General features: G+C 44.4%; 1 protein-coding gene across 1 annotated transcript in view; it reads left to right on the top strand.

Annotated features, from left to right (window-relative positions):
- The window catches only part of LOC126269667 (pyrimidodiazepine synthase-like), a 93,647-nt gene that overhangs the window by 55,993 nt on the left and 12,327 nt on the right, over window positions 1-25,327 (top strand). Inside the window, exons 2-4 of the mRNA XM_049974009.1 lie at window positions 6,969-7,300; window positions 20,515-20,647; window positions 21,014-21,129. Of these exons, the coding sequence (XP_049829966.1) occupies window positions 6,969-7,300; window positions 20,515-20,647; window positions 21,014-21,129 (581 nt within the window). The remainder of the gene's footprint in view (window positions 1-6,968; window positions 7,301-20,514; window positions 20,648-21,013; window positions 21,130-25,327) is intronic.

Raw genomic sequence — 25,327 nt, 5'->3', positions numbered from 1 at the left:
AGTCCAGTGTGCTAACCATTGCGCCACCTCGCTCGGTGTCGATTCTTGGGTGATTGAACTGGTTCTCAGCTTCCTCTGTGAAGTGGTTTTTATTCTCAGCCACAAATTTCTAATATACCTACATACCATGGGCATACTGTTTGAAGTTGCAGAATCTCCCACCATACGCTAAGTCTGGGAATTCCCTACCCTACCTCCTTGACCACGCTAATTTTTCTTCTTTCTGTACTCTGTTTTAATCACTTGCCTCCTTTCTGCCACTCCTAATTTTCTATTTTGGGTGTCGCACTCTGTTGAATAGTTGGCTCTCTTGGCTGTAACTGATGACCACGTTGGGTGATCCTTCTCCTCCCCGCCACCTCCCCCATCAATCAACCAACCAAATCAGGGGACTGAGGTGGTCAGTCAAGGATCTTAAAGGCGTATGTGATGTAAAATGCAGTATCGGGTCTAGCGTTTTTGTTATGGAATATGCTTTGGGGTATGCTTGACCTATAGTATGACAGTTTACCATTCTTTCCACATACCGTGGCGCATTCACCCTTCCTTGAACAGTCACTCTAGTTGTTATATCCAATAGTTCCCATTCCAGATATCACAGTTAATTCTCCCAACACCATGCAGTTCTATTGTGTATGGTATCGTGTCAGCGATTAGAAGCATGGAAACTTGAGAGTTCAGGTAAGAATCTAGTTGTGTTCCCAAAGATACGTGTTGACATTCCGCTTTCAGCTATCATCCGTCTTTTGGGAGATCTCGTCTAAAATCCTACGCTGTTCCCATCGTGTGGTTCAGGAAGGACCCATACCTACTGTTCTTGGTATAGTTTGGCTTTGAGTCCTTCTCGTCAAGACTATAACCATTTGCACGGCGCCCGACTGTCCTTCTGATCTGTTGGTACAATGCTCTTACGTTCCTCGTACAAGTGATTGGATCTTTGTCAAGGTCTGAAAAATTCAAAGATATGTTCTAGGTTTTCCTGTATCATTTTGTTTTGTCATTCTTTACAGGGAAAAGTTTCTAAAGTTTTGTTGGTTGTAAATTGTTTGAAAATATGATAAAACTTTTATAACTTAAATATTTGCGAGGTAGATGAGTAGATCAAATCAGTCATGAGAAAAACCAGCCACGTATCGCTCCCGTAGGGCCCGCAAAGACAAGATTTTGCTAATTACAGTGCACACACTAGTGTTTCAGCTGACGTTCGTCCGCATCTTGTTGTAACCGCAGAAAAGCCAAGTCTAAATGCAGTTGTTCTCCGACGATACACCAGAAATCATACGGGGAGATAGTTAACAGGGGACGCCAGGCGTGTCAGAGGGGTCACAAAAGATAACGTCGCAGCCAGATAGCCGAGGCGGCGGTCAAAGCGGCCAGGCAGCTGCGCGTGATAAGCAAGGAAGCAGACTCAGCTATTAAGATAAAAAGGGCGCTCTGGGCAGGTCCCTTAATAAGCAATAACTTACAGTATCAACACTCTTGGCTAGAGGGAGAAGTCTGGGAGCGGAGAGAGAAAGAAAGAAGGCCCTAGGTGGGGACCGCACTACGTCATGAGGAGCCAATGAAGGGCTCAGGACGCAGTGCGTGACCATATAGGGAGAGGCCCCTCTACCCCTCCACCCAGCTTCTGAAGAAAAGTACTGAAGTTAATACTAAAACAATCCCCAATAAGGAAAAGTTGCACTCGACGCTACGTCATGCCAAGCGCTGGCGGGGTCGAAGGGGAAGAGCTAACAAAACTCGGAGGCACGCCGCTCCGGGGATATCTCTCTCTCTCTCTCTCTCTCTCTCTCTCTCTCTCTCTCTCTCTCTCTCGGGTTTAGGCAGCGACGGTAGTCAGCGTGAGTAGCAGCCGACTTGGGCTGAGGGCGGGCTGCAGGCAGACAGTTGGAGATAGTCGCCGATGAGCGTTTAGGCAGCTACCGCGGGACTCTGACGTAGGGTGCTAGTGTGGGCAGCAAAGTGCTGGAAAGTTCTATCAGGCAGCCAGAACGGTGGAAGTCAGTCACCGTCTCTGTAATGGGCTTGGCTATTCTGTAGGTACAATCACTACGCAGTTAGGGTGATCTGTATTTTTTATGAATAAATTAGAACTTTTATAACGTCCATAAGAGTTTACTTCTACCAACATCCTAGCCTTGTACCTTCACACCAGGGAATTTAACATCTTAGCCAGATCAAAAGTCTCCCTCTCAATTAGGTCAACCGGCTAATTCCCGTTTACGAACCGTGTCGCTCAATCCCTCGCAAAACCCACGCTTGGGACGCGACAATCTGGAACCCATAGAAACCGTGATACATGGTACAGAAAGTATCCTCGGACATGCACTGCGAATTGGTTAGTGGCTGTGCATGTAATCTAAACAAAGATTAGCCACAGGAGAACGTAGGAGTGTCTGGGAACTAGATGTCAAGCGCACGGCATCTCTATTGTCACGTTGGTGCTAGTACTAGAGACATACAGATGTTTTTTAGGGGTGAATGAGTTTTGCGTGTAAGACGTCCAATTTAACGTAGATATCCCGGTGTTTCATAATACTTTCCAGATACCGAAACGAGATTCCTGCCAACAGACAGCGTGGGGGGGAAAATGTCTAATTTCGTAACACATAGTCGCGAGTCTACTACCGAAATGTTTAAACCACTCTACCAGCTCGCCAGGTGATTGATTGAAAAGAAATCGTACCCTAAAATAGACCTGACGTTTGACAGCATCTCCTATCCTTCGGAACTGGTGCAAATCTTCTGAACATGCTACGTTCCTATCTGTAGCTGAAAAGTTCCAGTAAGTTTAGACTAGTCATCACGTACTCACACCACTCATCCGTAGAAATGACTTCATTCTGTACTGAATATAAGCTCACACAACAAAGAAAATTTAATCAACATACTCCATCGCCTAGACTTCTGTTAGTTGTCGGTGTTGTAAGGGTATCCATTTGCGTCAGTGTAAATTCTCGTGCCACGAACACCTTTCTTGCAGCGTGCTGTAGTTTCGCTCGCAGTGGTATCCCAGCAGCCGTATCGACTTGACGTTTGTCGCGGCCGTGGCACTTAATTTCCGGCGTTCCGTGAAAGAGACAGATGTCTGATCTCGTGGCGGAGGTGCAGCGTTATTTTTAAAAATACTCTGTAGGAACTGATGGGACCAACTCTACTTCGTCCCACAGCAGAATGGAGGTATATTTGAGTCTTCAGCGTGGACGCGTTTGGTTTCGAGAAACATAATTTCGTAAAATTTACTGTGCGCCCTATAAAACGAGTATTGCGTAGGTGAAGTAGTATGTATCTTCGCAATCATATTACCGTGTGTAACTTGAATAGCAGAGACAGGCGAAAAACAATGAATTTTGCTGGAAGCGAAATATTAACTAATAACTATATTATGACATTGCCAGTTGAACATGCAGTCACAAATGGAAGAAACCTTTTTTAGGTCACCGGATTCGGTCTGATTGTGACCATCTTCAGACCTCACAACATGTTGGTAGATGGTGGCAGTGGACGGAGCAGGCGCTACGACTCCACGAACACTAATTGAGTAGTTAGCGAATGCTCCTTTCACCGCCACCGTCTACGAACATAGTGTGAGGTCTGGAGATAATCTAAATCAGACCGAAACCGATAACCTCATAAACAAGTTACTTGCGGTTGTGGCTGTTCATGTTCATTTTCAAGTAATGGAAAAACCCACTGCTCTCAAAGAAAAATGTTCTCAAAAATTGCCAGTTGAGACATGTGATTATACCCCAAAGTGATCTAAGTACCGTAATTGTTTGCTTTTTTTTTTCGCTGCCCCTTTTGGGTGGTAATTACGTTGCCGACCTCTACTATCGGCCATTCTTAATTATTTCTGGTAAGCAAAAGATAAAAAATCAACGCTCTAATTTATAAAATTAAGAATAGAGTACATGAAGGCAAATAGGCTCATTGGAAATGATCTAATAACGCCATATTATACGTATTTTCAGTGAAGTAAGAGATTAAATGATTACTCGGCACATCTGTGACAGAAGATATACTTTACATTAAGAACTGCTCCTGCCACCCCCCACCACTCTACTCCCATGATACTTTAGTATTAACGTAGCTGAGTGACAGCAGGTAGCCTTCATTGTCCATCTTCACAAGTCTTCAGGTAGCGAGAGATACGTAGTGAGAGTAGGTGGCGGCGGCATAGTAGTTGCTTTATCAACACACAAGTTTAACATGTGTCGAAAGGGCTGAAAGATACTGTGAACAATTAACTACCTTTCACTGGGAGTAGTAAAGGGATATTTAAGTGAGAAACAGCGCCTATAACAGCACATATATCCGTTTTAATCGAAAAGTGTCGTATTTACAATGGCAGGCAACAGCTTGACTGTAAGAGTAGTCTAACGGAGGAAGCTGGAGCTGGTAGGTGTTCCGAAGGAAATTATCAAATAGTATCAGCTGCGTACCTGGATATGATTGTCTATTAACTGACAGCACAGATCTGATGTTCACGTGAAATGGAAAAAACAGAATTTGTTTCGAAAAGCTTCAAATGTAACAAGAAAAGTGAAAACGTGTTGCAAATGCAATGGCAGTATGCTAATGAAATAAAGGCTCCTTCCTGAAAGCAGATGTGAGGACTCCATTGTAATAATGTCGTCTTAGTTACCTACGAATAGTTACGGGGCACGCGCTATTGGTCATCCGCGGTGCGAATCAGTTCCGGCGATATTATTGCACAGCGTTTTCACCTGAAAATGGTAGTAAGATGGACCGCTGAGATACTGTCTAAAAGATTGTATGATCGGGTTGAAGACTAGAAAAAAATATTAACTTACTCGCTATACAGGAATGTGTATTAAACAAGTAATCAATAAATCTGAGTAACTGATTTAGCGAGAATAACACCATTAGAAAAGTTAAGGAAATGAAAATAAATATGCTGGAAATCATTGCTTTCAAACAGTAGAATAGGCAGTTTCTCTCAAATTCAGACTGTGGAAGCTGGAACTGAACGTACTTGCAATTAAGAGCAAAAGTTAACGGAGCACGCTTCAGGACACTAGACAGCAAAGACCCACTTGTTGTAAAACTTCATTAATGCATTTCGGGCAAGGCTCTTCGTCAGAATAACAGAAACTACCTGAATACAAAAGTATAACTTCTGTGAATTTAAGTTTTTCTGGACCCGCATCGTGATGTCTTGAAATGATATAAATATGAAACAATGTCCGGTGCTTCAATTGAATTTCTTTATCGCAAAAAGCCTATTTCGTCTATAATTGTCGTTGTGAGTCTTCTACTTTGCGTCCATGTCTCTTCGGTGGCTACTGTCGCTTATTAAATTGCTGTCTGTTTGTATTTTAGCGAGCTTGCGATATCTTGTTGGTCCTTTCTCACATCAGCTGATGCTGTCCAACATATTTGGGTTTATACTCGTATGGCAACGAATTTCTGACAGCACGTTAGACATCATCCAGTGATGTGAGGAGGACCAACAAAGTGACACAAATTCTCTAAAATAGTCAGTCACAGAAACTAATTCAATAATCGAGATACACCCTAAAATGATAGTAAACGGTACGGTAAGCGACAGTATCCACCTGTTTGAAATAAGTCAAAAACAATTAGACCTTGATAATAACAATTAAAGCCGGAACAGACTGATTAAAGTGAAGAAATTGAAGCAGCGGTCTTTTTATATTTATAATGTAGTTTCACTGGTAGTCTCACGACAGGAGATGCCCGAAAGGCATCAGTTTTCTAACAATTGGATATTTGTTACTTCGAGACCTGAATCGACGTTCAGGTCGTGGTCACTTAATGGTATAATGGCAACAGGTGTGCTACACGACCTTGTCAAAAGTTGAGAGATCTGGCCAGTTGTACCTTACCAGGAGCAGGTAATACGTAATTATCTACTCGCTAGACGTCATTGTGATTCACCAACCGTTCTTTATTTCGAGTGTAACTTTACGTGAAACTTCCTGGCAGATTAAAACTGTGTGCCCGACCGAGACTCGAACTTGGGACCTTTGCCTTTCGTGGGCAAGTGCTCTACCAACTGAGCTACCGAAGCACGACTCACGCCTGGTACTCACAGCTGTACTTCTGCCAGTACCTCGTCTCCTACCTTCCAAACTCTACAGAAGCTCTCCTGCGAACGTTGCAGAAACTACCTTTGGAAGGTAGGATACGAGATACTGGCAGAAGTAAAGCTGTGGGGACCGGGTGTGAGTCGTGCTTCGGTAGCTCAGATGGTAGAGCATTTGCCCGCGAAAGGCAAAGCTCCCGAGATCGAGTCTCGGTGGGGCGCACAGTTTTAATCTGCCAGGAAGTTTCACATCAGCGCACACTCCGCTGCAGAGTGAAAATCTAATTCTGGTAACTTTTCGTATTTGTAGGGATATTTGTTTTCGGACAGATGTGAATTCCTTAAGAATTCATTTTCGTTATATAGAATTGTTGTTCGTGGAAATGTTTCTGTAATCACAATTTGTATAACGTCAGAAATTGTGCATTGTCATTTGGTATTTCCCACAAGGAGTAAAAGTATGATCTAAGATTTTAAGGGTCGACGAGCAGAATGGTTCAAAAATGGTTCAAATGGCTCTGAGCACTATGGGACTTACCTGCTCATGTCATCAGTCCCATAGAACTTAGAACTAATTAAACCTAACTAACCTAAGGACATCACACACATCCATGCCCGAGGCAGGATTCGAACCTTCGACCGTAGTGGTCGCGCGGTTCCAGACCGTAGCGCCTAGAGCCGCTCGACCACTTCGGCCGGCCCAGCAGAATGGTAGTTCATAGTGGAGAGTGAGAAATGGAGTTACGCTTTTGTTCGGGTTTTACGAAAGTCTGTAAAAAGAAACGTGGAGCAGTTGTATCCTGAACTGTGATAGGTAAAAAAGATTAACAGAAACGCTACTAGATGTAGTAAAAGGCTTCAGTGGCAGACCTGTATGTGACGTGAGACTCGTCGACAGGTGACGCGCAGCCGGCGCCCCCGGAAGGCGGGAAGCTGCGGCTGTACTCGATGGCGTTCTGCCCGTACTCCCACCGCGCGAGGCTGGCGCTTGCGGCCAAGGGCGTGCCCTTCGACATCGTCAACATCAACCTGCTGGACAAGCCGGACTGGCTCACCTCGGTGCAGCCGCAGGGCAAGGTGCCCGCGCTCGACGCCGGCGGCGGCCAGATCGTCATCGAGTCGCTGGACATCGCCGACTTCCTGGACGGAAAGTTCCCCGAGCCACCACTCTGGCCGGCCGACGCAGACACCAAGGCGCGCCACAAGAAGCTCATCGATGACTTTGGCAAGGTAAGCTCTTTCCATTCACATGCTCAAAGATATCCTGCTGTACAGATATTGCGCGCAAGGACCATATTCCAATACTTCTAACAATCTTTCTTACGGATACGTGCACGAGCAAAAGTCTTTAAAATTCGAAAAGCTACAACGCGACTCGTGTAGTTACCGTTTGACGCAGCTAACCTGGATTGACAGTCCAAGCACGGAACAATAAATTGATGCATACCTTTCGTAACTTTCATAGTAGTTCCACACACTCACAATTTTAATTTCATTTGCGATAAAGTAGACAGCTGTAGTTTATTCCTTAGCAGTAGAATTACACTGAGGTTAAGTCACGGGATATTACTTAAAATGCTGTGGGACCTTCTTTTGCCCAGCGGTGTGCAGCAGCTCGACGTGGCGTGGACTCAACAAGTCGTTGAAAATCCCCTGCAGAAATATTAAGTCACACTTTAATTGCGAAAGTGTTGCCCGAGCAAGATTTTATGCCCGAACAAATGTCTAGATTACGTCCTTAACCGTTCGATGCGATTCATGTCGGGCAATCTGGGTGACCAAAACATTCGCTCGAACCATCCATAATGTCCTTCAAACCAATCACAAACAACTGTGGCCTGTTTCATGGCATCGTCGTTTGGGAGCATGAAGTTCGTTTGTGGCTGCAAATGCTCTAACTAGCCTAAAATAACTATTTCCAGTCCATGTCGGTTCACATGGACAAGTGGACTCAGTCGATTCCATATAAATAGTCAATTATCACCACCAGCTTCAACAGTGCCACGTTGATGGGGTTGGGAAACTTGCATGGAGTGGCATTTGCACGTGTCCTGAGGCTCTTGCCGGAATAACCGGGCTTGCCAGCTTCAGGGAAACTAAGTAGTCGAGCAGTTCGGCACAGCTGCTCTTCAGAGATGGCTCGTGCCCATCCCACAGCTTTGAGCAAGCACGTATCGCTTCAGTGTGGCTCTTTAATACGTTTTGTGGCAAATTTATTCTTAGGACTGTTCTATTAGTGACAACCGACTAAAAAATTCTATGTAATGACAACTAATGAAATGAATACCCCTAGCTGCATACAGGCGTTGATATGTCAAACGGGACAGTGGAAAATGTGTGCCCTGACCGGGACTCCAACACGGGATCTCCTGCTTCCATGGCAGACGCTCTATCAATCAGATCTACCGAGGACATACAGCATAGTGCGACTGCAGGAACTTGCCTCTAGCACGTCTCCCGTGAGACCCACATTGACAACTTTATTGTCCCGCACTAGACTCATAGTGCCCCTGCCATATATATATATATATATATATATATATATATATATATATATATATATATATATATATATATATATATATATATATATATATATATATATATATATATATATGTGTGTGTGTGTGTGTGTGTGTGTGTGTGTGTGTATATGTGTGTGTGTGTGTGAGAACTGACAATGAAATTAATCATCTCTTAATATTTTGGTGCTGGAAAGACCCTTTTATTCAGTCATTAAACATAAAAACAAAGAATGAATGTGAATGAACATTCTCTTTTTCACTAAATAATGAATGTCTGGCGCCACTTTCCAAGTATTCTAATTCGAAGACAAGCTAGAGTTTTCCTCCTGGAAACAAAAATTAATTTTTATATTGAAAATGTTTCGAAAATTATAGACATTATTCCTCTGCTCTCATATGATTACTTTTACATCGGCTTTACACCTTCCTGCAAAGTGTAACTGTGTCCATTTTCTTTTACATGGAATCTATTGTAATGTTGGTGACAGTCTTTTCTTTGTGGTAAAGGTTTTGAAGCACATTAATAGAACACCAAGCGTATCGAGACACCATCGCACTGAAACGTTCATGTTCATGTGTCTGAGCGCTTTGAAGTTCCTAACCCAACCATCATGCTACTTTTCATCCCTTAAAAAACAGCTACTTTCCATTTTAAAGGGGGACTCCCCCATAAAACTTTAATTTAAAAAATTAATGGCTATTTCACATCTTCTGAATGTTTGCTCTTAAGCCCGGAAACGATTTGCCTGTATTCGAAATAAAAATATATCTGGGAAATGTTACAAATACCGACTACGTAAGGGGCTGTGGCACACTGAAAGATGCCACAGATAATTTTTGATATTACCATCAAACAAAACCACATGTACTCTGAATTTGGCATAAACTCAAACTGGGAAGAACAAGTTGCAAGATTTCCAGGAAAACTGAAGCGAAACAATTGGCGACCAGTCGTTGGAAATAAATTATTTTGCCTCTTAACTATATATATATATATATGTATTAAATTATAAATTCCCTAACGGATACGTACGTCGTACGTCCCACATTGATTTCTGCGGTTATTTCACGCAGTTTCGCGTGTTTGTAGTACTGACAACAGGAAAACGCCGCTGCTCTCGGTGTTCAAGTGAAAGCTTTTGACCACTGCGTTGTCCGTGGTGAGAGATAATGCTTGATATGTAGTATTCGTAGCATACTATTGACATTGTGGCTCGCACAATATTGAATTCCCTAACGATTTCCAAAGTGTCCCATGCGTCTAGCTCCAACCACTATTCCGCGTTCAAAGTCTGCTAATTCCCGTCGTGCAGCCATAACCACGTCAGACACCTTTCCGCATGAACCACCTGAGTACAAACTACACCTCATACAAAGAATTGTCCTTTTACCCCTTACGTACACCATATTACCTCCATCCGTATATGTGCATGTCGCTATGCCTTGGATTTTGTCACCTCCGCGTGTATTGTCTGGAACTGACTCTTCATGCTCCTGTAGAATACAGAGGAAGGTAATTGCGTGTGTTGTTCGTCCTATTGTCCCTCGTGAGAAGCGAACGATCAAAATGACAGGTTTTGCGAGAACAGCTCCTCGCTCACTTGAATAAGGAAGTTCCCTAACTTCCACCGTACCAGTTTTTGAATAAACAAACGTTACGTCACTAATAGGAGCTATCTGATGGACTCCTACCGTACTTCTTCTCATACACATAATCAGCATCCTTATGCAGTAATTGTAAACTAAATTCACTAAATTTTCCAGCTTTTATACAGTTTTTTGTACAATCAGGTGCTGTTAAATAAGAATGCTGACTGTAGCTTTAAATTTCGATAACTTTTATAAAGAACTGAACCATGTCACGGTCACAGTACAGAGAAAAAAATGTCCATTTCGAGAGCATACCCTATTAGGAAGCTGAAAAAAATTCATCTTTAACTGTGTTACTTGTGACACATGCTCCATAAATTTCGGACCTGCTGATTTGGTGGAGAGTGATGGATTGCATCTACATGTTCATAAAACCATTCTTTCTCAAATAATCTAAGTTGGCCACCGTCATAGGGTATACTCTGGAATAAACTGTTTTACTACTGCTGCGGCCTAGTGAAATACAATATCAAAAATGTTGGCCTGTAAAGCTTTTTCGGAGACAAATGTGTTCGCCATGGCAACATTAGTGTTGCATAGTCGTCAGATGGCTATTGAGCAGAGACGTTTTTCTTTATTTACCAACTCACCACCGAAATTTGTCATAACATCTGTTGTCGAACTGTGGTAGGCTATTTCTGATTTGCCTTGCGTTAGTCCAGACTTTGTAATGCACAAATCTTCTCCATTATTCTGACGCTGGCATTTCTAGCCGCGTAACTAACGTTCCGGACAATCGAGGTATCGAACAGAGTGACGTCTTGGGTGGCTTTGCTCTAATTAACCGCACTGCATCGATCTGGCACTACTGAAAGCAAGTGTTCCCCCATTCTCCCTCGCCTGCGTGTATTCGGTCGCGCGGAAGAATAGGCAGTACGCTGTTGTATCCTGCCAGCTAAAATCCCTTGAAGGAATGCAGAAACAAACGAATCAGCGCACTCCTGCTCATGTTTTACCACTTCTCGTCAGTGTCTCCAAGACAGCCTCATGTCCACTCGACGTACTATAAAACTGAGTAACTCGGATGTTTCGCAGGCTAAATCATGGTCAGGGCAATGGGCTCGCTAATTTCCCCCTCCCAGTGCCACCGCCAACGAAAGATTGTATGGAAGCCTGCAGTCAGGCCAAGAACCCGTTCACGGGTTGAGCGCCAGACCTTAGCTTTCTCAATAATACTAAGACACAAGTGAAAATATAGCACTTTTAATGTTAAGAGTAATAGCAATGAGTTTTCGTCCTATCACTCAATTGGTGCAATCATTGTGTTTTATGAACTCAGGAAAGGCGCGTCGGGCAGATTTAAATTCGGAGGACAGGGAGTTCTGGGGAACGATAATGGTTTAGTCTTCTCACTTTTATCTTATGGGCTTCTGTAACGCTACTAGCCGAAAGTAGTAGAATGCAGTAACCTTAATGATATCTGCGGGAAAAGTATTTCACCATGTAGCTACCAAATCTTTCTGACAATTGAAACGGCACCTGTTACCCCAGCGCCTTGCGCAATGCAGAATAGCTTAGAGATACATAATGTTACCGTCTGTTATTCGGTCATTTTCACTCTGTTCGCTCTGAGCCAGAATAAAAATTCACTGGCTTGTTCTAACAAACCGGTGTTCATCTTTACATGATATACACTACTGGCCATTAAAATTGCTACACCAAGAAGAAATGCAGGTAATAAACGGATATTCATTGGACTAATATATTATACTAGAACTGAGACGTGATTACATTTTCACGCAGTTTGGGTGCATTAATCCTGAGAAATCAGTACCTAGAACCACCACCTCTTGCCGTAATAACGGCATTGATACGCCTGGGCATAGTCCAACAGAGCTGGGATGACGTGTACGGGTACAGCTGCCCATGCAGCTTCAACACGATACCGCAGTTCATCAAGAGTAGAGATTGCCGTATTGTAACGAGCCAGTTGCTCGGCCACCATTGACCAGACGTTTTCAATTGGTGAGAGATCTGGAGAATATGCTGGCCAGGACAGCAATCGAACATTTCCTATATCCAGAAAGGCCCGTGCAGGACCTGCAACATGCGGTCCTGCATTATCCTGCTGAAATGTAGGGTTTCGCGGGGATCGAATGAAGGGTAGAGCCGCGGGTCGTAACACATCTGAAATGTAACGTCCACTGTTCAAAGTGCCGTCAATGCGAACAAGAGGTGACAGGCGTGTAACCAATGGCACCCCATACCATCGCGCCGGGTGATACGCCAGTATGGCGGTGACGAATATACACTTCCAATGTGCGGTCACCGCGATGTCGCCAACACGGATGCGGCCATCATGATTCTATAAACAGAACCAGTATACACACGAAAAAATGTTTTGCCATTCGTGCACGGAGCTTCGTCGTTGAGTACACCATCGCAGGCGCTCCTATCTGTGATGCAGCGTAAAGTGTAACCGCAGCCATGGTCTCCGAGCTGATAGTCCATGCTGCTGCAAACGTCGTCGAACTGTTCGTGCGGATGGTTGTCGTCTTGCAAACGGCCCCATTTGTTGACTCAGGGATCGAGACGTGGCTGCACCACCCGTTACAGCCATGCGGATAAGATGCCTGTCATCTCGACTGCTAGTGATGAGGCCGTTGGGATCCAGCACGGCGTTCCGTATTACCCTCCTGAACTCAGATTTCATATTCTGTTACGTCATTGAATCTCGACCAACACGAACAGCAATGTCGCGATATGATAAACAGCAATCTGACCTTTATCAAAGTCGGAAACGTGATGGTACGCATTTCTCCTCCTTACACGAGGTATCACATCAACGTTTCACCAGGCAACGCCGGTCAAATGCTGTTTGTGTATGAGAAATCGGTTGGAAACTTCCCTGATGTCAGCACGTTGTAGGTGTCGCCACCGGCGCCAACCTTGTGTGAATGTTCTGAAAAGCTAATCATTTACACATCACAGCAACTTCCTGTCGGTTAAATTTCACGTCTGTAACACATCTTGGTGGTGTAGCAATTTTAACGGCCAGTAGTGTATATAATCCAGAAACAAACCTTAAGGCAGAGTAAATGCTTTTCAGACTTCTGTGGTAATTCAAATACACATTCGTACTTTGAATATCGGAAAACACACGTGTTAATGAAACGATTTTATGATTTCACGTCATTGGAGGTTCCACGTTTCGTTTAGGCGTCGTAGAATGCGTTAAGGATGCAGCATGTTCCTAAAGTGTGCAGCACGTAGATACTTCTCTTTACTCTAGGTGCTTGGTGCCAATGCGTGACGATGTAAGTGTTGATTAACGGTAATACTTCGCTGGAGAAGTTTTCATGAGATAGTATAGCTTTTCCATAAGAAGCTAAAAACTTCGAAGCTATTTAACGAGCTTGTTTCAGTTAAGAACTGCGCGTATGACAAGCAAAGTTTACTCATTTGAAGTTTTCGCTTGGTGGTGGAACTTCATATCACGCAATACTGCGAGCGAAATTAGTTTGCATTCACCTTAACGCGTCGCTGGTGGCGAAATATACACTGTAAACAGTAAATGTAGCTATATTTCACTCAACTCAGAATGCTGTCGCTGCTGAGCCTTCGTAGAGTTAGCCATATTTTGAGCCGTCGAATCTTAAATAACAAACATGTTCATATTCCCAGCTTTTGCAAGCTATTGCCATCGAAAATTGTGGTAGCGCTGTTGCAAAATGTATTCCTCTACGCTGGAGACGAAATAGCAAGGGCATCCTTTGACACGATCGGCCGCGTTGGTGAAAAGGCTAAAATACTAGACTAAGGTACATAAGGAGGAGGAGGAGTATGAGGAGAAGAGTGAGGGCCGGTTCTGTCCATGCAGATTCTGGATTTTCTGTAGGTTCCCTCAATAGCTGCAGACAAAATCGAGGGTGGTTCCTGTGAGAGACACAGGGCTGCTACCCTTCTCTACGCTTGTCTCAGGAGTTTGCGCAGTCTCCATTTAATAAGTTCCCGACGGGACTCTAAACTCTAATTTCTCCTTTTCATCCTAAATTATCAAAGTCTGTCATGGTGGCATACTGTTTGTAGAGGCGTTTCCAGTAAGTGTGCAGTGTCGTTCTTCCAACTGCTATAACATAAATTACACTGTATAAGGGACCGTTAAATGCAAACGACACACGTAAAGAAAAGTAAACTGTTTATTTCAGAAGTAATCGCCATAACGGTTAACATGCGATCCCACTTTGAGGCAAGATATGCTTTTGGAAAAAACGTTTGCACTTGGCTAACGTAACCATGATGATAACCAGGCGTGAGCCTTTTCGTTGGAAGCAAATGGATGGCCACGAATGTCCAGAGCTCCAAAAATACGGAAATAGCATGGAGATTGGAACTGTACGGAGAATGCCTGCAGGCTGCACTGCCGAAGAAATCAGCGATATGATCCCCATTGTTGTCTGACCTAATTTACAAGTTTCACAGAAGTACAGATCGTGCAAGGAAGATCGCCTAACACCGTGTTCGTTCATGTAGTGTCTTTCTATCTTTGCACTCTCGGTTTGAGTGTGCGTGTCGTAAAGTACCTGCAGGGTTGTAACCCCATGACCACGCAGGGATCGCATTATTGGTTCCTGAGCTGGAAACTCTTCACATATGCCAAGGAGCATATGCCCATCGTGGCTTGGGCATATGGACACAGTCAACATATGACCAGGCAGATCGTGTTTGCTGTGGGTGGGTGGCACCTGTGGGGAGAACAGCTAATTGGAGTAGGTGGCAGCAAGGCAGATGAAAGGCAAATGAAGCTGAGCAGTCTCTTCTTAAGTAAAGCAAAACTGTAATATGGAGGGATATGACCCCATAAAATTTCCTTCCGCGACAATGCCTTGGAAGGAATGTTGAGCTAGGAGGCAAGGAGTAAAATACTTCCCACAATACTTAGTTTGCTCTAGGACTCACGGATGCTCCTCTTTCACCAAAGTCATTCTTTGTTGAGCACCTTGGGGACGGGTTTGGAGCAGTGTGAGCAGCTATTTTTGAAATAAAGTGGTGCAGTTCTGATTAGAACGGCACCATATGCTCAGCTGCTGTTACTCGCCTGTAACAAGCTGTGGGACGACTCTGGAACTATCACCCCCTCCCCCATAAGTCTCAGCATTGTACAGGGTACCATATTCCAGTAAAACCTCTTCTTATAGTGTCAGTCTGAAGCATAGGGATGTGCACTCTGTGTCCAGTGTAGACCAGATGACAAAAGGGTTGAAACCGGTGTCTTCATTCTGGTCTTCGAAGGCGACTTGTTGCTTGAAAAGATCAAGGTGATGGCGCATCAATACGTTCTGAAACCTTATGTTACCCCCTCCCATGAGATGCTTCAAACGCACGAGGTCTGAGAACATGTATTCATATTGTAACACAAGCCCCATCTGTAGGGGTTAAGTATGTCAGTCGCACACCAACACACCTTCAGTCCCTCTATACAAGTCCCTTGAGTAACTCGTGTTTCAGGAGGCTAAGAAGAAAAATGATCATTTATATATGACAATGACATTCACTATGGATATGTCACCCTCACCAGTAGTGCTACCCTCGCCCTTCATGCCTTCCACATTGTTCTCTTGGGACCAGTTGACTACATCCACTCAACTGTTGCTTGGGGAGCCCCTTCTACTGTTTCCCTGACACCCACTTTGGGAGCATTAACTTCCCACCTGCTGACGGCTAAGGATGTCTAGCCCAACTCGCCACCAGCGATGCAACCCCTCTTCCAGCATCTGTCACGACAGAGGGTTAATTCAGGAAGCTCACCTACCAGGATTTGGTTGACCTGAAATCAGATACTAGATACTGACTGAAGAAGCCACAGGTTGCTGTTCATAGAGCTTCATTTTCCTCCTCCTGTCCCTCAAACTAGGGTAGACAATCACAAACATCAAAATATCCAAGGAACAGATACTTCAGACGGTGCTGGTGATCCCAGTGATACTGTACCCCCACACATTCTGCCTCACTACCTCAGGTAGAGCTGTCAGTGGCCCCTGTGGCACCAGATCGACCCACACGACGTTATGCAGGACTGATGTGTATTGATGTTATACCCTTGAAACTGGAAGACCCTACTTTATGACCCACCTTCTTGGTCCCTTCATATTCCCACAGGATAGTGATAGCATGATCTTCCAGTGGAACTGTAGGTTTTTTCCATCGTCTGGCTGAGCTACATCCTCTTAAGTTTCCCCTGACTCCTACATTGCTCTAAAGAAAACCTGGTTCCCAGCATTGCGAACCTCTTACCCTCATCCACAGCTATTCAGACTATTTTAATAATCGTGTTGACACTGACAAAGCGTTAGGCAGAATTTATACATACATTTTGGACTCTGTTTACAGTGAACACACGCCACTTTGTATGACTTTGGAGACTGAGTCCGTCTGTGTGAAAATGTTTCTGGATTTTACGGTTTGTAATGTGTGTGTCCCTCCTGACAGTGAAGTTTCACTCAGCATTTTCTGCATGGATCTCTCAGCTCGCCCAACCTTCCCCAGTTAGGGTGATGTAAATGCCCACAATCCTTTCTGGGGTGGTACTACGACCACTGGCCATAGTAACGCTATTGAAAATGTGCTAAGAGAGCTTGATCTTTTCTGTTGAATACTGGGGCCCACACAGTTGAATGTGCGTATTAGTATTACTTGACCATTGGTCTTCACATTTGCAGTCCTGGTCGTATTCCTATACCATCTGGAGAGTCCGTGACGACCTGTCTGGCATTAATTTTCCTATATTCCTGCCCTTCCTCAGCATCAGTCACCTGGGTGTCAACCTGGATGGCCTCTCAACATTGCTGACAAGGAAGCCTTTGCCTCTGCCATCGCCGTTAGCCTTCTGCCGTGAGCAAGTAACATTGTAGCTCCACAGAGTACAATTGCAGCAGACTTAGCGATTCTGTATTCCTTGGGAAACCTCCATTGGAAAACATCAACTTGATCAGAAATCACTGTGGGCATTAGAGATGGGCTCACCATTGCTGTAAATCACATCCATCAATGGATCACCTTATTTCCTTTTAATGACTGTGTGCCAAGGTTTGCACCCTAATAAAATGACAAAAACAATAACATTATGAACAGTGTGCTGCTACCATTTCATTTTGTACCCCCTATTTTCTTGGTTTGGGCAAAGGTTCGATGCCTCTAAGGGCACAAGTCCCCCAGAGGTCTTACTGGTGTTTCCCTGAATGGAATTGTCTACATTGACCCAGATGTTCTCACCAAATGCTTTTCTCTGCATTTTGCTCTAGACTGTGTGTCTGAGAACTGTCAGCCTACATTTCATGTCCTCAAAAAGAGAGTGGAGTGAATTCACTTACCTTTCACTACACATCACTTAGAGCCATATGGTCAACCATTTAGTGAGTGGGAATTCCTCAGTGGTTCTAACCCTTTGCACTGATGTTACCCCAGCGCCAGATTGCATCCACAGACAAATTCTCAAACACCTAAAAGTGTATTACCAACATTGTCATTGTCTGTCCCAGGATCGTTCCACTACTGACAACTTGGTGTGCCTGGAATCTACTACCCAGTCAGCTTTGACCGGCAAAAGGCTTACGACACCTTGTGGCATCATAAGATTCTCGTTACCCTATGAGATTAGGGTCTCTGGATCCCACTCCCAATTGTGTGGAACTTACACCATACTTTCAGATTTAGTACTTTCAACAATACTCATCTGCATACAAGAGAATGGGGTCCTCCAGGGCTCTATTGATTGTGCCCCTTTCTCTAATGGCTGTCAGTGGTATAGCTGCAACTGCAGGTCTACAGTGTCACCTTACCTGTATGCTGGTGATTTTTGCATTTGCTATTGCTCTGCCAGCGTGGATGTTACTGAATACTGACGGCAAGGCGCTATATGAAATGTGCAGTCTTAGGCTCTCACCCATGACTTACTGTTTCCAGCCACCAAGACATGCATAATGTATTTCTGTTGCTTTTGTACTGTCAACAGCCATAACTCCATCTTGATGACCAGTTCCTCAATGTGGTGGCGCCTTATCGCTTTCTGGAATCAGTCATCTATGCCTAGTTCACCAGGCTTTCCCTTTATGGCCAGCTTACATGAATGTGCTGGTTACATCTTAATACTCTCCACTGCCTCAGTAACAGCAGCTGGTGTGCAGACCACTCTACATATCTGAAGCTATAAAAAGCTTTGATTCTGTCCAGTTTTGATGATGATACTCTGGCACATAGTTCATCAATGGACTCCATACTTCTGGGGTCTGGCTTGCAACAGATAGCTCTCACGCCAACCCTGTGAACAACTCAGAGGCTGAGTTCCAATCATTACTGATAGGATGCCAGCAAATGGTGCTGAATTCGGTGATACACAGTTGCTGCCACTCCCACCCCATCGCTCCCCTTCTGGGCAATTTTTTCCTGGAACAGCAGCCCAGAATTGTGAGTCACAATCACAGCTCAGATGCAGTGTATTTGCTCTGAACTAAAACTTACCGAGTCAGGAATCACTCGTGTATGCTTCTATGCTATATACCCCTTCCTCAGATCTGTCTCAATGTGTCCTTTGGACTAAGATTCTTTTCATGTAACTGTTTTTCGCCGCTTGTTTCTGACCATCACTGATGCATTTCTGGGTTTGGAAGTGATACACACTTATGACTCTTCAGTCAATGGACGAACCAGTTATGTCTACACATATGCAGAATGCAACGAACAATGTTCACTACCGAATGTATACAATAAAATCACTGCAGAACTGGTGGCCATCAGTAGAGCCCTCAATCATGTTCATCATTGCAGCAGAAAGACGCTGTTAATCAATAGTAGTCTTTAGTCCATCGACCAGTACTACCCTTGAGATCCTTGGTCATGACTGTCCAAGTGCTCCATTCTGACTTCCATGTATCTGGAGGATTGCCTGTCTTCGTCTCGACACAAGGTCACATTGAGATCCCAACTGCCTGGTTAGCAAAGTGGCTACCCGGATTGTGACTTTGGAGGTGGGGGTACCAGAACCAGATGTTTGACAGCTTTATGCCATTGCTTGTTGGAGGCTTGGAACACATATTGGTGTGCCCTGGTTTCTTCAAAGAAAATGTGAGCAATAAAGGCCGCATCACCCATGTACCACTCTGCCCTCCCTGCTTCTCAAAGGGAAGCTACCGTTCTCTGCTGACTCCACAATGGCCACTTAAGTCTAACCTATGGCCACATTCTATTATGTGAGGATCCATTCCAGTGTTGGTTTGGTACCAGTCTGACAGGCCCACATCCCACTGGAGTGCCCTATTTCGGCCATCCTGTAGCAAAAACTAGAACTGGCCGACTCGCTTCGCTGCCCTGCTGATAGTGGAAGGTGGCAGAACAGCTGATCTGGTTTTACGTTTTACTCACGAGGTAGGGCACATTGGCCTCATCAGCCACTTGAGGGACTAGAGGGGTGCACTCTCACCTGATCCAACTCAGGAGGCCAAGGCTGCTCTTGTTCGGTGGTCTGGCTTGGCACGCATCCTTCCCATCTTCTTTAACTATAATTACTCTTTTATGTCTGTTAGCCTACACTCACATCGTCGTTGGTTTGTTTGCTGAGATTTTACAAAGTTTCGTACATTACTAGTTCATCTAATACTAGTGTGAGGGAACATTGGTCGGATGGAGTGCGTGCATCTTCCGTCACGTGTCCCCCCAGAGCCTCCAGCTGCTCTCTGAGCAAAACAACTCGCCCACCTTCACCCTATTATCCCTCTCTCACTTCTACTTGGTTCTCTCTCTCTTGATTTTGATTGTTACAACAGGGTTCGTCAGAATTTGTCTCCTGTGTCCTTACTCTGATGACTCTCCAGGGGTTGACACATCTAGAATGGACTGATGACTTCATAGTTTAGTCCCCATAACTGCAGCAATCCAATCCTCAGCTCTGGTACTGCTATTGCTTTCAGTGCCTCGATCCTATCACCACGTGCTTTCATAATTCGATCAGACGTCTTCAGATGAACCCTTGGCTGAAGGGACTGACTATCTCGCTGTTAAGTCTCTTAACCCACCAACCAATAGAAACTTTCTTTAATGCCTCGTTTATTTGCACCACATATATTAAAAACAGATCTTATAAATCAAAATTTCTCGTGACATCTATACCTGTTCTCTGTAAACCACTGTGAAGTGCACGACAAAAGCTATTTTCCAAACCTGAAAAAGCGCTTGTATGATGATTCGTGCAAAATCTGTAATTACATATAGGTGCCAGTGCTCTAGACATTTTCTGTTGGATCCTCTGCTTGTTATAATGTAGACTTCTATTTGCAGGTAACGAAGATCTTCTACGAGGCAGTTTATGGCAAGGAGAAGCGGCCGCTGGGTGAATACCTGGAGGAGATCGTGGCTGCTCTGCAGCCCTTCGAAGACGAGCTGGTTGCTGGCGGTAACACCTTCTTCGGAGGTCAGTACACGCTCTCTTCATCACTTAGTGAAAGGATTTTTGAAATGATTAACGCAACCGAATAGATAGGATGGTGAAGACTTCCTTCATCCCCTCTAATTGTTGCAGAAGGGCCATCTGTATTTCTTCGTTTCTTTGTCATGTGCGTAAGCTATGGATTTTGTTTTGTGTATCTGTAATGCAGTTACAATTGGTGGACATAAAAATTGGATTTATTGATATTTTTTAAACAGCTTGCCTCGATGTAGTCTCTGTTCGGATTTTATAGCTTGTTCCTGTTTTCCTTGTGTAAGTAGCATGAGTCTGAAGTTACTTTGTGTTAGACATCGTATGGTGATGAAAGAGAAACAATGATTTTCATTGCAGGTACCCGGCCTGGTATGTTGGATTACATGATCTGGCCGTGGGCTGAGCGTGCCAAGGTGCCCAGCATCATAAACAAGCACGAGATGAACTTCCCCAAGGACAAGTTCCCAAAACTCGTGAGTATCTAACATCAAATGCCTGCTGCAGCAAACCACCAGCCAGTAACCTTGTCAAATTCGAATGGCTCTAAGCAGTATGGGACTCAACATCTGAGGTCATCAGTCCCGATTGAAGCGCCTAGAACCGCTCGACCGACAGTTACCTTCTCATGGAAGATATGTAAGATTTGGATAGATACGGTACACTGTCCTTGATATTACATTTCAATATCTGACAAACCATTAAGAACCCATAAAGTTGGGCATATGTCTGGTGGCATTGAGAATAACAGCTTTTAAGCTGTATGACATTTAGAGAATCCTGACAAAAGCGACATCTGTTCAGCTATCTTAGTTTTCATACGTGAGCGGATGTCCATTTACGACAAAAAAAAGTATGGTAAAACTCACATCGGCTATTAAAGACGATTCACTGGTAGCACCCATTTGCCATGATGATAGTGTCTTTATTGAAAGCTACGTTGATTGACTTTGTTGTATTTACAGTTTACTCGTTGTCAAAGTATCTCTCCTCCAGTAGTCTTCACGTATGTTTTGGTGTGACATACGGCACTTCTGGTCTCTTCTACATCTACTCTGCAAATAATACTAAAGTGCCTGGCACAGGGTTCATCGAACCACCATTACAATTCTCTATTATTCCAATCTTGTATAGCACGCAGAAAGAACGGACTCCTATATCTTTCCGTACGAGCTTTGATTTCCCTTACTTTATAGTGGTGATCGTTTTCCCATATGTAGGTAGGTGTAAACAAAATATTTTCGCATTCGGAGGAGAAAGTTGGTGACTGGAATTTTGTGAGAAGATTCAATCGCAACGAAAAATGCCTTTCTTTTAATGATAGCCAGCTCAAATCCAGTATTATTTCAGCGCTTCTTTCTCTAATATTTCGCGATAATACAAAACGTGCTGCCCTTCTTTGAACTTTTTTGATGTACTCCGTCAGTCCTGTCTGGTAAGGATCCCACACCGCGCAGCAGTATTCTAAAAGAGGACGGACCTAATGTCACAGTAGTAAGAGCTACTATTGCAATAAGATTTGTCAACTGACCAAGTGTTGTAGTTGTTAGCGTCCTTGGCTATTAACACAGGGGTCGCGGATTTCATTGCCAGTGACCACCTCACACACATTCATCCAAAGAGAGAGGGGCTAGTCCTCCTCATAATACTGCAGTAACAGGGGTCAAGGAGTCACGAAGAACAATAATGTATTTCTGATAATAAAGAGGAAGGAGGGGACATTTGAAAAAGTATCCTTCGTATATCCATAAGGGTTTGGAATGTCCTGTTGGAACATTAAAATCTATAAAGCGATTGTATAAAGGCTCATTGTTGGTAGAAACTAACATGTCAAAGCAGGTACACCTTCAGAAATCCCAGAAATTGAGTGACTATGGTATCATTGTTGAGATGCACACCTCAACTCCGCTAAGGGCATTGTCACATGCCGAGATATCATGGACATGGACATACCAGAAATGAAGCAAGAATGAGCATCCCAGGGAATAGTCGATGTGAAGCAACAAACGTGCAGGAATAATGGAGCAACTGAAAAGACTGCACCTTCCATTGTCACATTCAATTCTCCTAGAGTATCTTAAGATCGGGCTCCTTCGATTTAATTTTCGGCCTTACATTCCAAACCCTATGTGGTGATATAAATGCAAGCGTTTCGGCCATACAACCATGCATTGTGTAGGAGAAACAATATGCGGGAACTGCGTAAAAGCTGCTCAAGACGCTGGGATTCATTCCCCATCTCAGTTGACCTGCATCAACTGCTCTGGAACCACCCAGTCTGGAGCCAAGACTGCCTTGTTTTTGCTGACAAATGCAAAATACAAGAGATAAAAGCTACCAGGAGGATCCCCTATGCTGAAGCCAAAAAGAATATAAGGCGACGAAATACCCTGTTTTCGCCACCTCATATTCTTCCATGGTGCATAAACCTATTCCCAAGGCGGACACTTAAACACAGACGAAGCCTAGTGTGACTGTATTCACCACAGGCACCTGTATTTGCACATGTACATGTCAAGGGAAAAATAGTAAGGACAGAGCAATCAAAGCAGCTGCACCAGGAAAGACCAACAACAGTTCCACAGCGAGCATCCAGAAGGTATAAGAACAGCGGAGTGCTTCTCAGCACCCTCTCGCCCCTCATCCTCTAAAGGACAGGGTGCAGGGAAAGGCTTAAAACATTCAGGTCAAAAGCTGTCCTGAGCGCTGTCAGGCGTCATTCCTTCCTGTCTGATGATATCATGGAGTTAGATGCCTTAGATCCAGGTAGCCCCTCCACTCCCCCTTGCTCTCAAAGTGCTTCATGTCCCCAGTGCAAAGATACAGGTAAATTAAAACTGCACCGGTGACATGGCTCCAGTACTACAGTGGAAGATGAGTAGGTTCAGGACTCAAGTGGAGGAACTGAAACTCCTAGCACAGGCATGTCTCTTGCTATATTCTTTACAAAAAACGTGTTTTAAAGACACAGATGTCCCTGCGCTACAGGGATATACCCTATACAAGGATGACCTACCGAGGAATGGACCAAGGGAGGTGTCACAGCGTTTCACATTACTATGCACTACTAAGCACTACTCCATTTTCTCCCATTGGCTACTATCTTCAGAGCATTTGCAGTTCAAATTCATGTGTGTCGAAGGATATGTTTGCTCACTGTATCTACTTCTCCAAGATGTACTACGAGGCTCTCAACTCCTATGATCATTCCTCCTCTTGGGAGACTTCAATGCCCATCATGTCCTGTGGGGCTTGATCAATACTTGCCCTCAGGGTCGTGTTTTGGAGGGCACTGTGACGTCTCACGAGGGGTGCATCCTCAACATGGGTACTCATTTCTCTACTGCCACTAGGTCATTCTCAGCCATCAACCTCTTTCTGTTCTCCCACCCTCGCCAACTCTGTTCTGTGCAAGATTATTCATTCCAGTGTCCATTTCCCAATACTCCTTCACCTAGTATATGGCTCAGCACCTGGAGTTAAGCCCCCAAAATGGATGTTCAGCAGGGCTAACTGGATGTGTTTCAGCCAGCTGGCTCTGTTCGAACACTGCAACAGCGTCCAAGGATGGGTGAACTACATCATGCCGCTGACTTCTCCATCCCACAGTCCCCAGGTCATCCTAGGAGGTGACCAGTACCTTGGTGGACAGATGAGTGCCATTCTGCAATCTGGGAGAGGCGTGCACCTCTTAGACATTTTAAATGCCGACCGACAGCAGACAATCCTAGGGCTTAGTCGTGAGGGCCAAGTCTTGACGTGTCAGTAGGGAGAGTAAGAAAAGAGCGCTCCTCGACCCCATCAATCTTTCCACTTCTATAAAAGTACGAAAAGCGATCTGGAGGATTTCCAGTAAACACAGCCGTTTATCGATAGCAGCAGTGCTGAAACAGGGGTGCCTGCAAACAACCCACAGACATTGCACAGAAGCTAGCATTTCGTCGCCATCATGCGACTGTAGAGAGGGAAAATTTGGACTTAAGGTCCAACAGTGCTCCATTTGGGAGCTCGAATCGACACTGATTGAGATTCGTGACATTGCAACCAGTCACGACCAAAACCGGTACTGCAGACATTTGACAGTGTCATCAAAGACAATTCTCTTCGAATGTTTTAATCTAATATGGCAGACAGGTAACTACCCCAACTCGTGGAGGGAGGCAATTCTGATTCCTCTCTTTAGACCAGGAAAGGACAGCATGTACCAGCAGTTACGAGTATTGCCTTAACGAACAGTGTAGGAAAGACCCTGGAGCGGATGTTTAACCCTGGTCTGGCCTGGTCGTTAGAACAGGTAAATCCTTAATCGTTGTAAGTGTGGATTCCGAAGATTTCGGCCCGTTGCCGACAATCTGACCCTCCTAGAGACGGATATTAAACATGCTCATTGTTTTAAAATAAGGCCACGTTCATTGTCAATACGTCCCTGAGATGGCAGCACCGTACGGTAGATGGAATTTTAGCGCCAGCGGCGAGAATGATAACTGTTTTAAATACTTAAAATGGCGACGTTTTCCTTATTTGAACAGCGTGCAATCATTCGTTTTCTGAATTTGCTTGGTGTGAAACCAATTGAAATTCGACAGTTGGAGACATGTGGTGATGGAGTTATGGATGTGTCGAAAGTGCGGTCGTGGGCGCGACAGTTTAATGAAGGCAGAACATCCTGTGACA

Source organism: Schistocerca gregaria, chromosome 1, assembly GCF_023897955.1.
Source record: "Schistocerca gregaria isolate iqSchGreg1 chromosome 1, iqSchGreg1.2, whole genome shotgun sequence".
NCBI classification, from domain to species: domain Eukaryota; kingdom Metazoa; phylum Arthropoda; class Insecta; order Orthoptera; family Acrididae; genus Schistocerca; species Schistocerca gregaria.
Note: the sequence above shows the minus strand (reverse complement) of the source record. Positions and strands in the feature narration are given on the sequence as shown.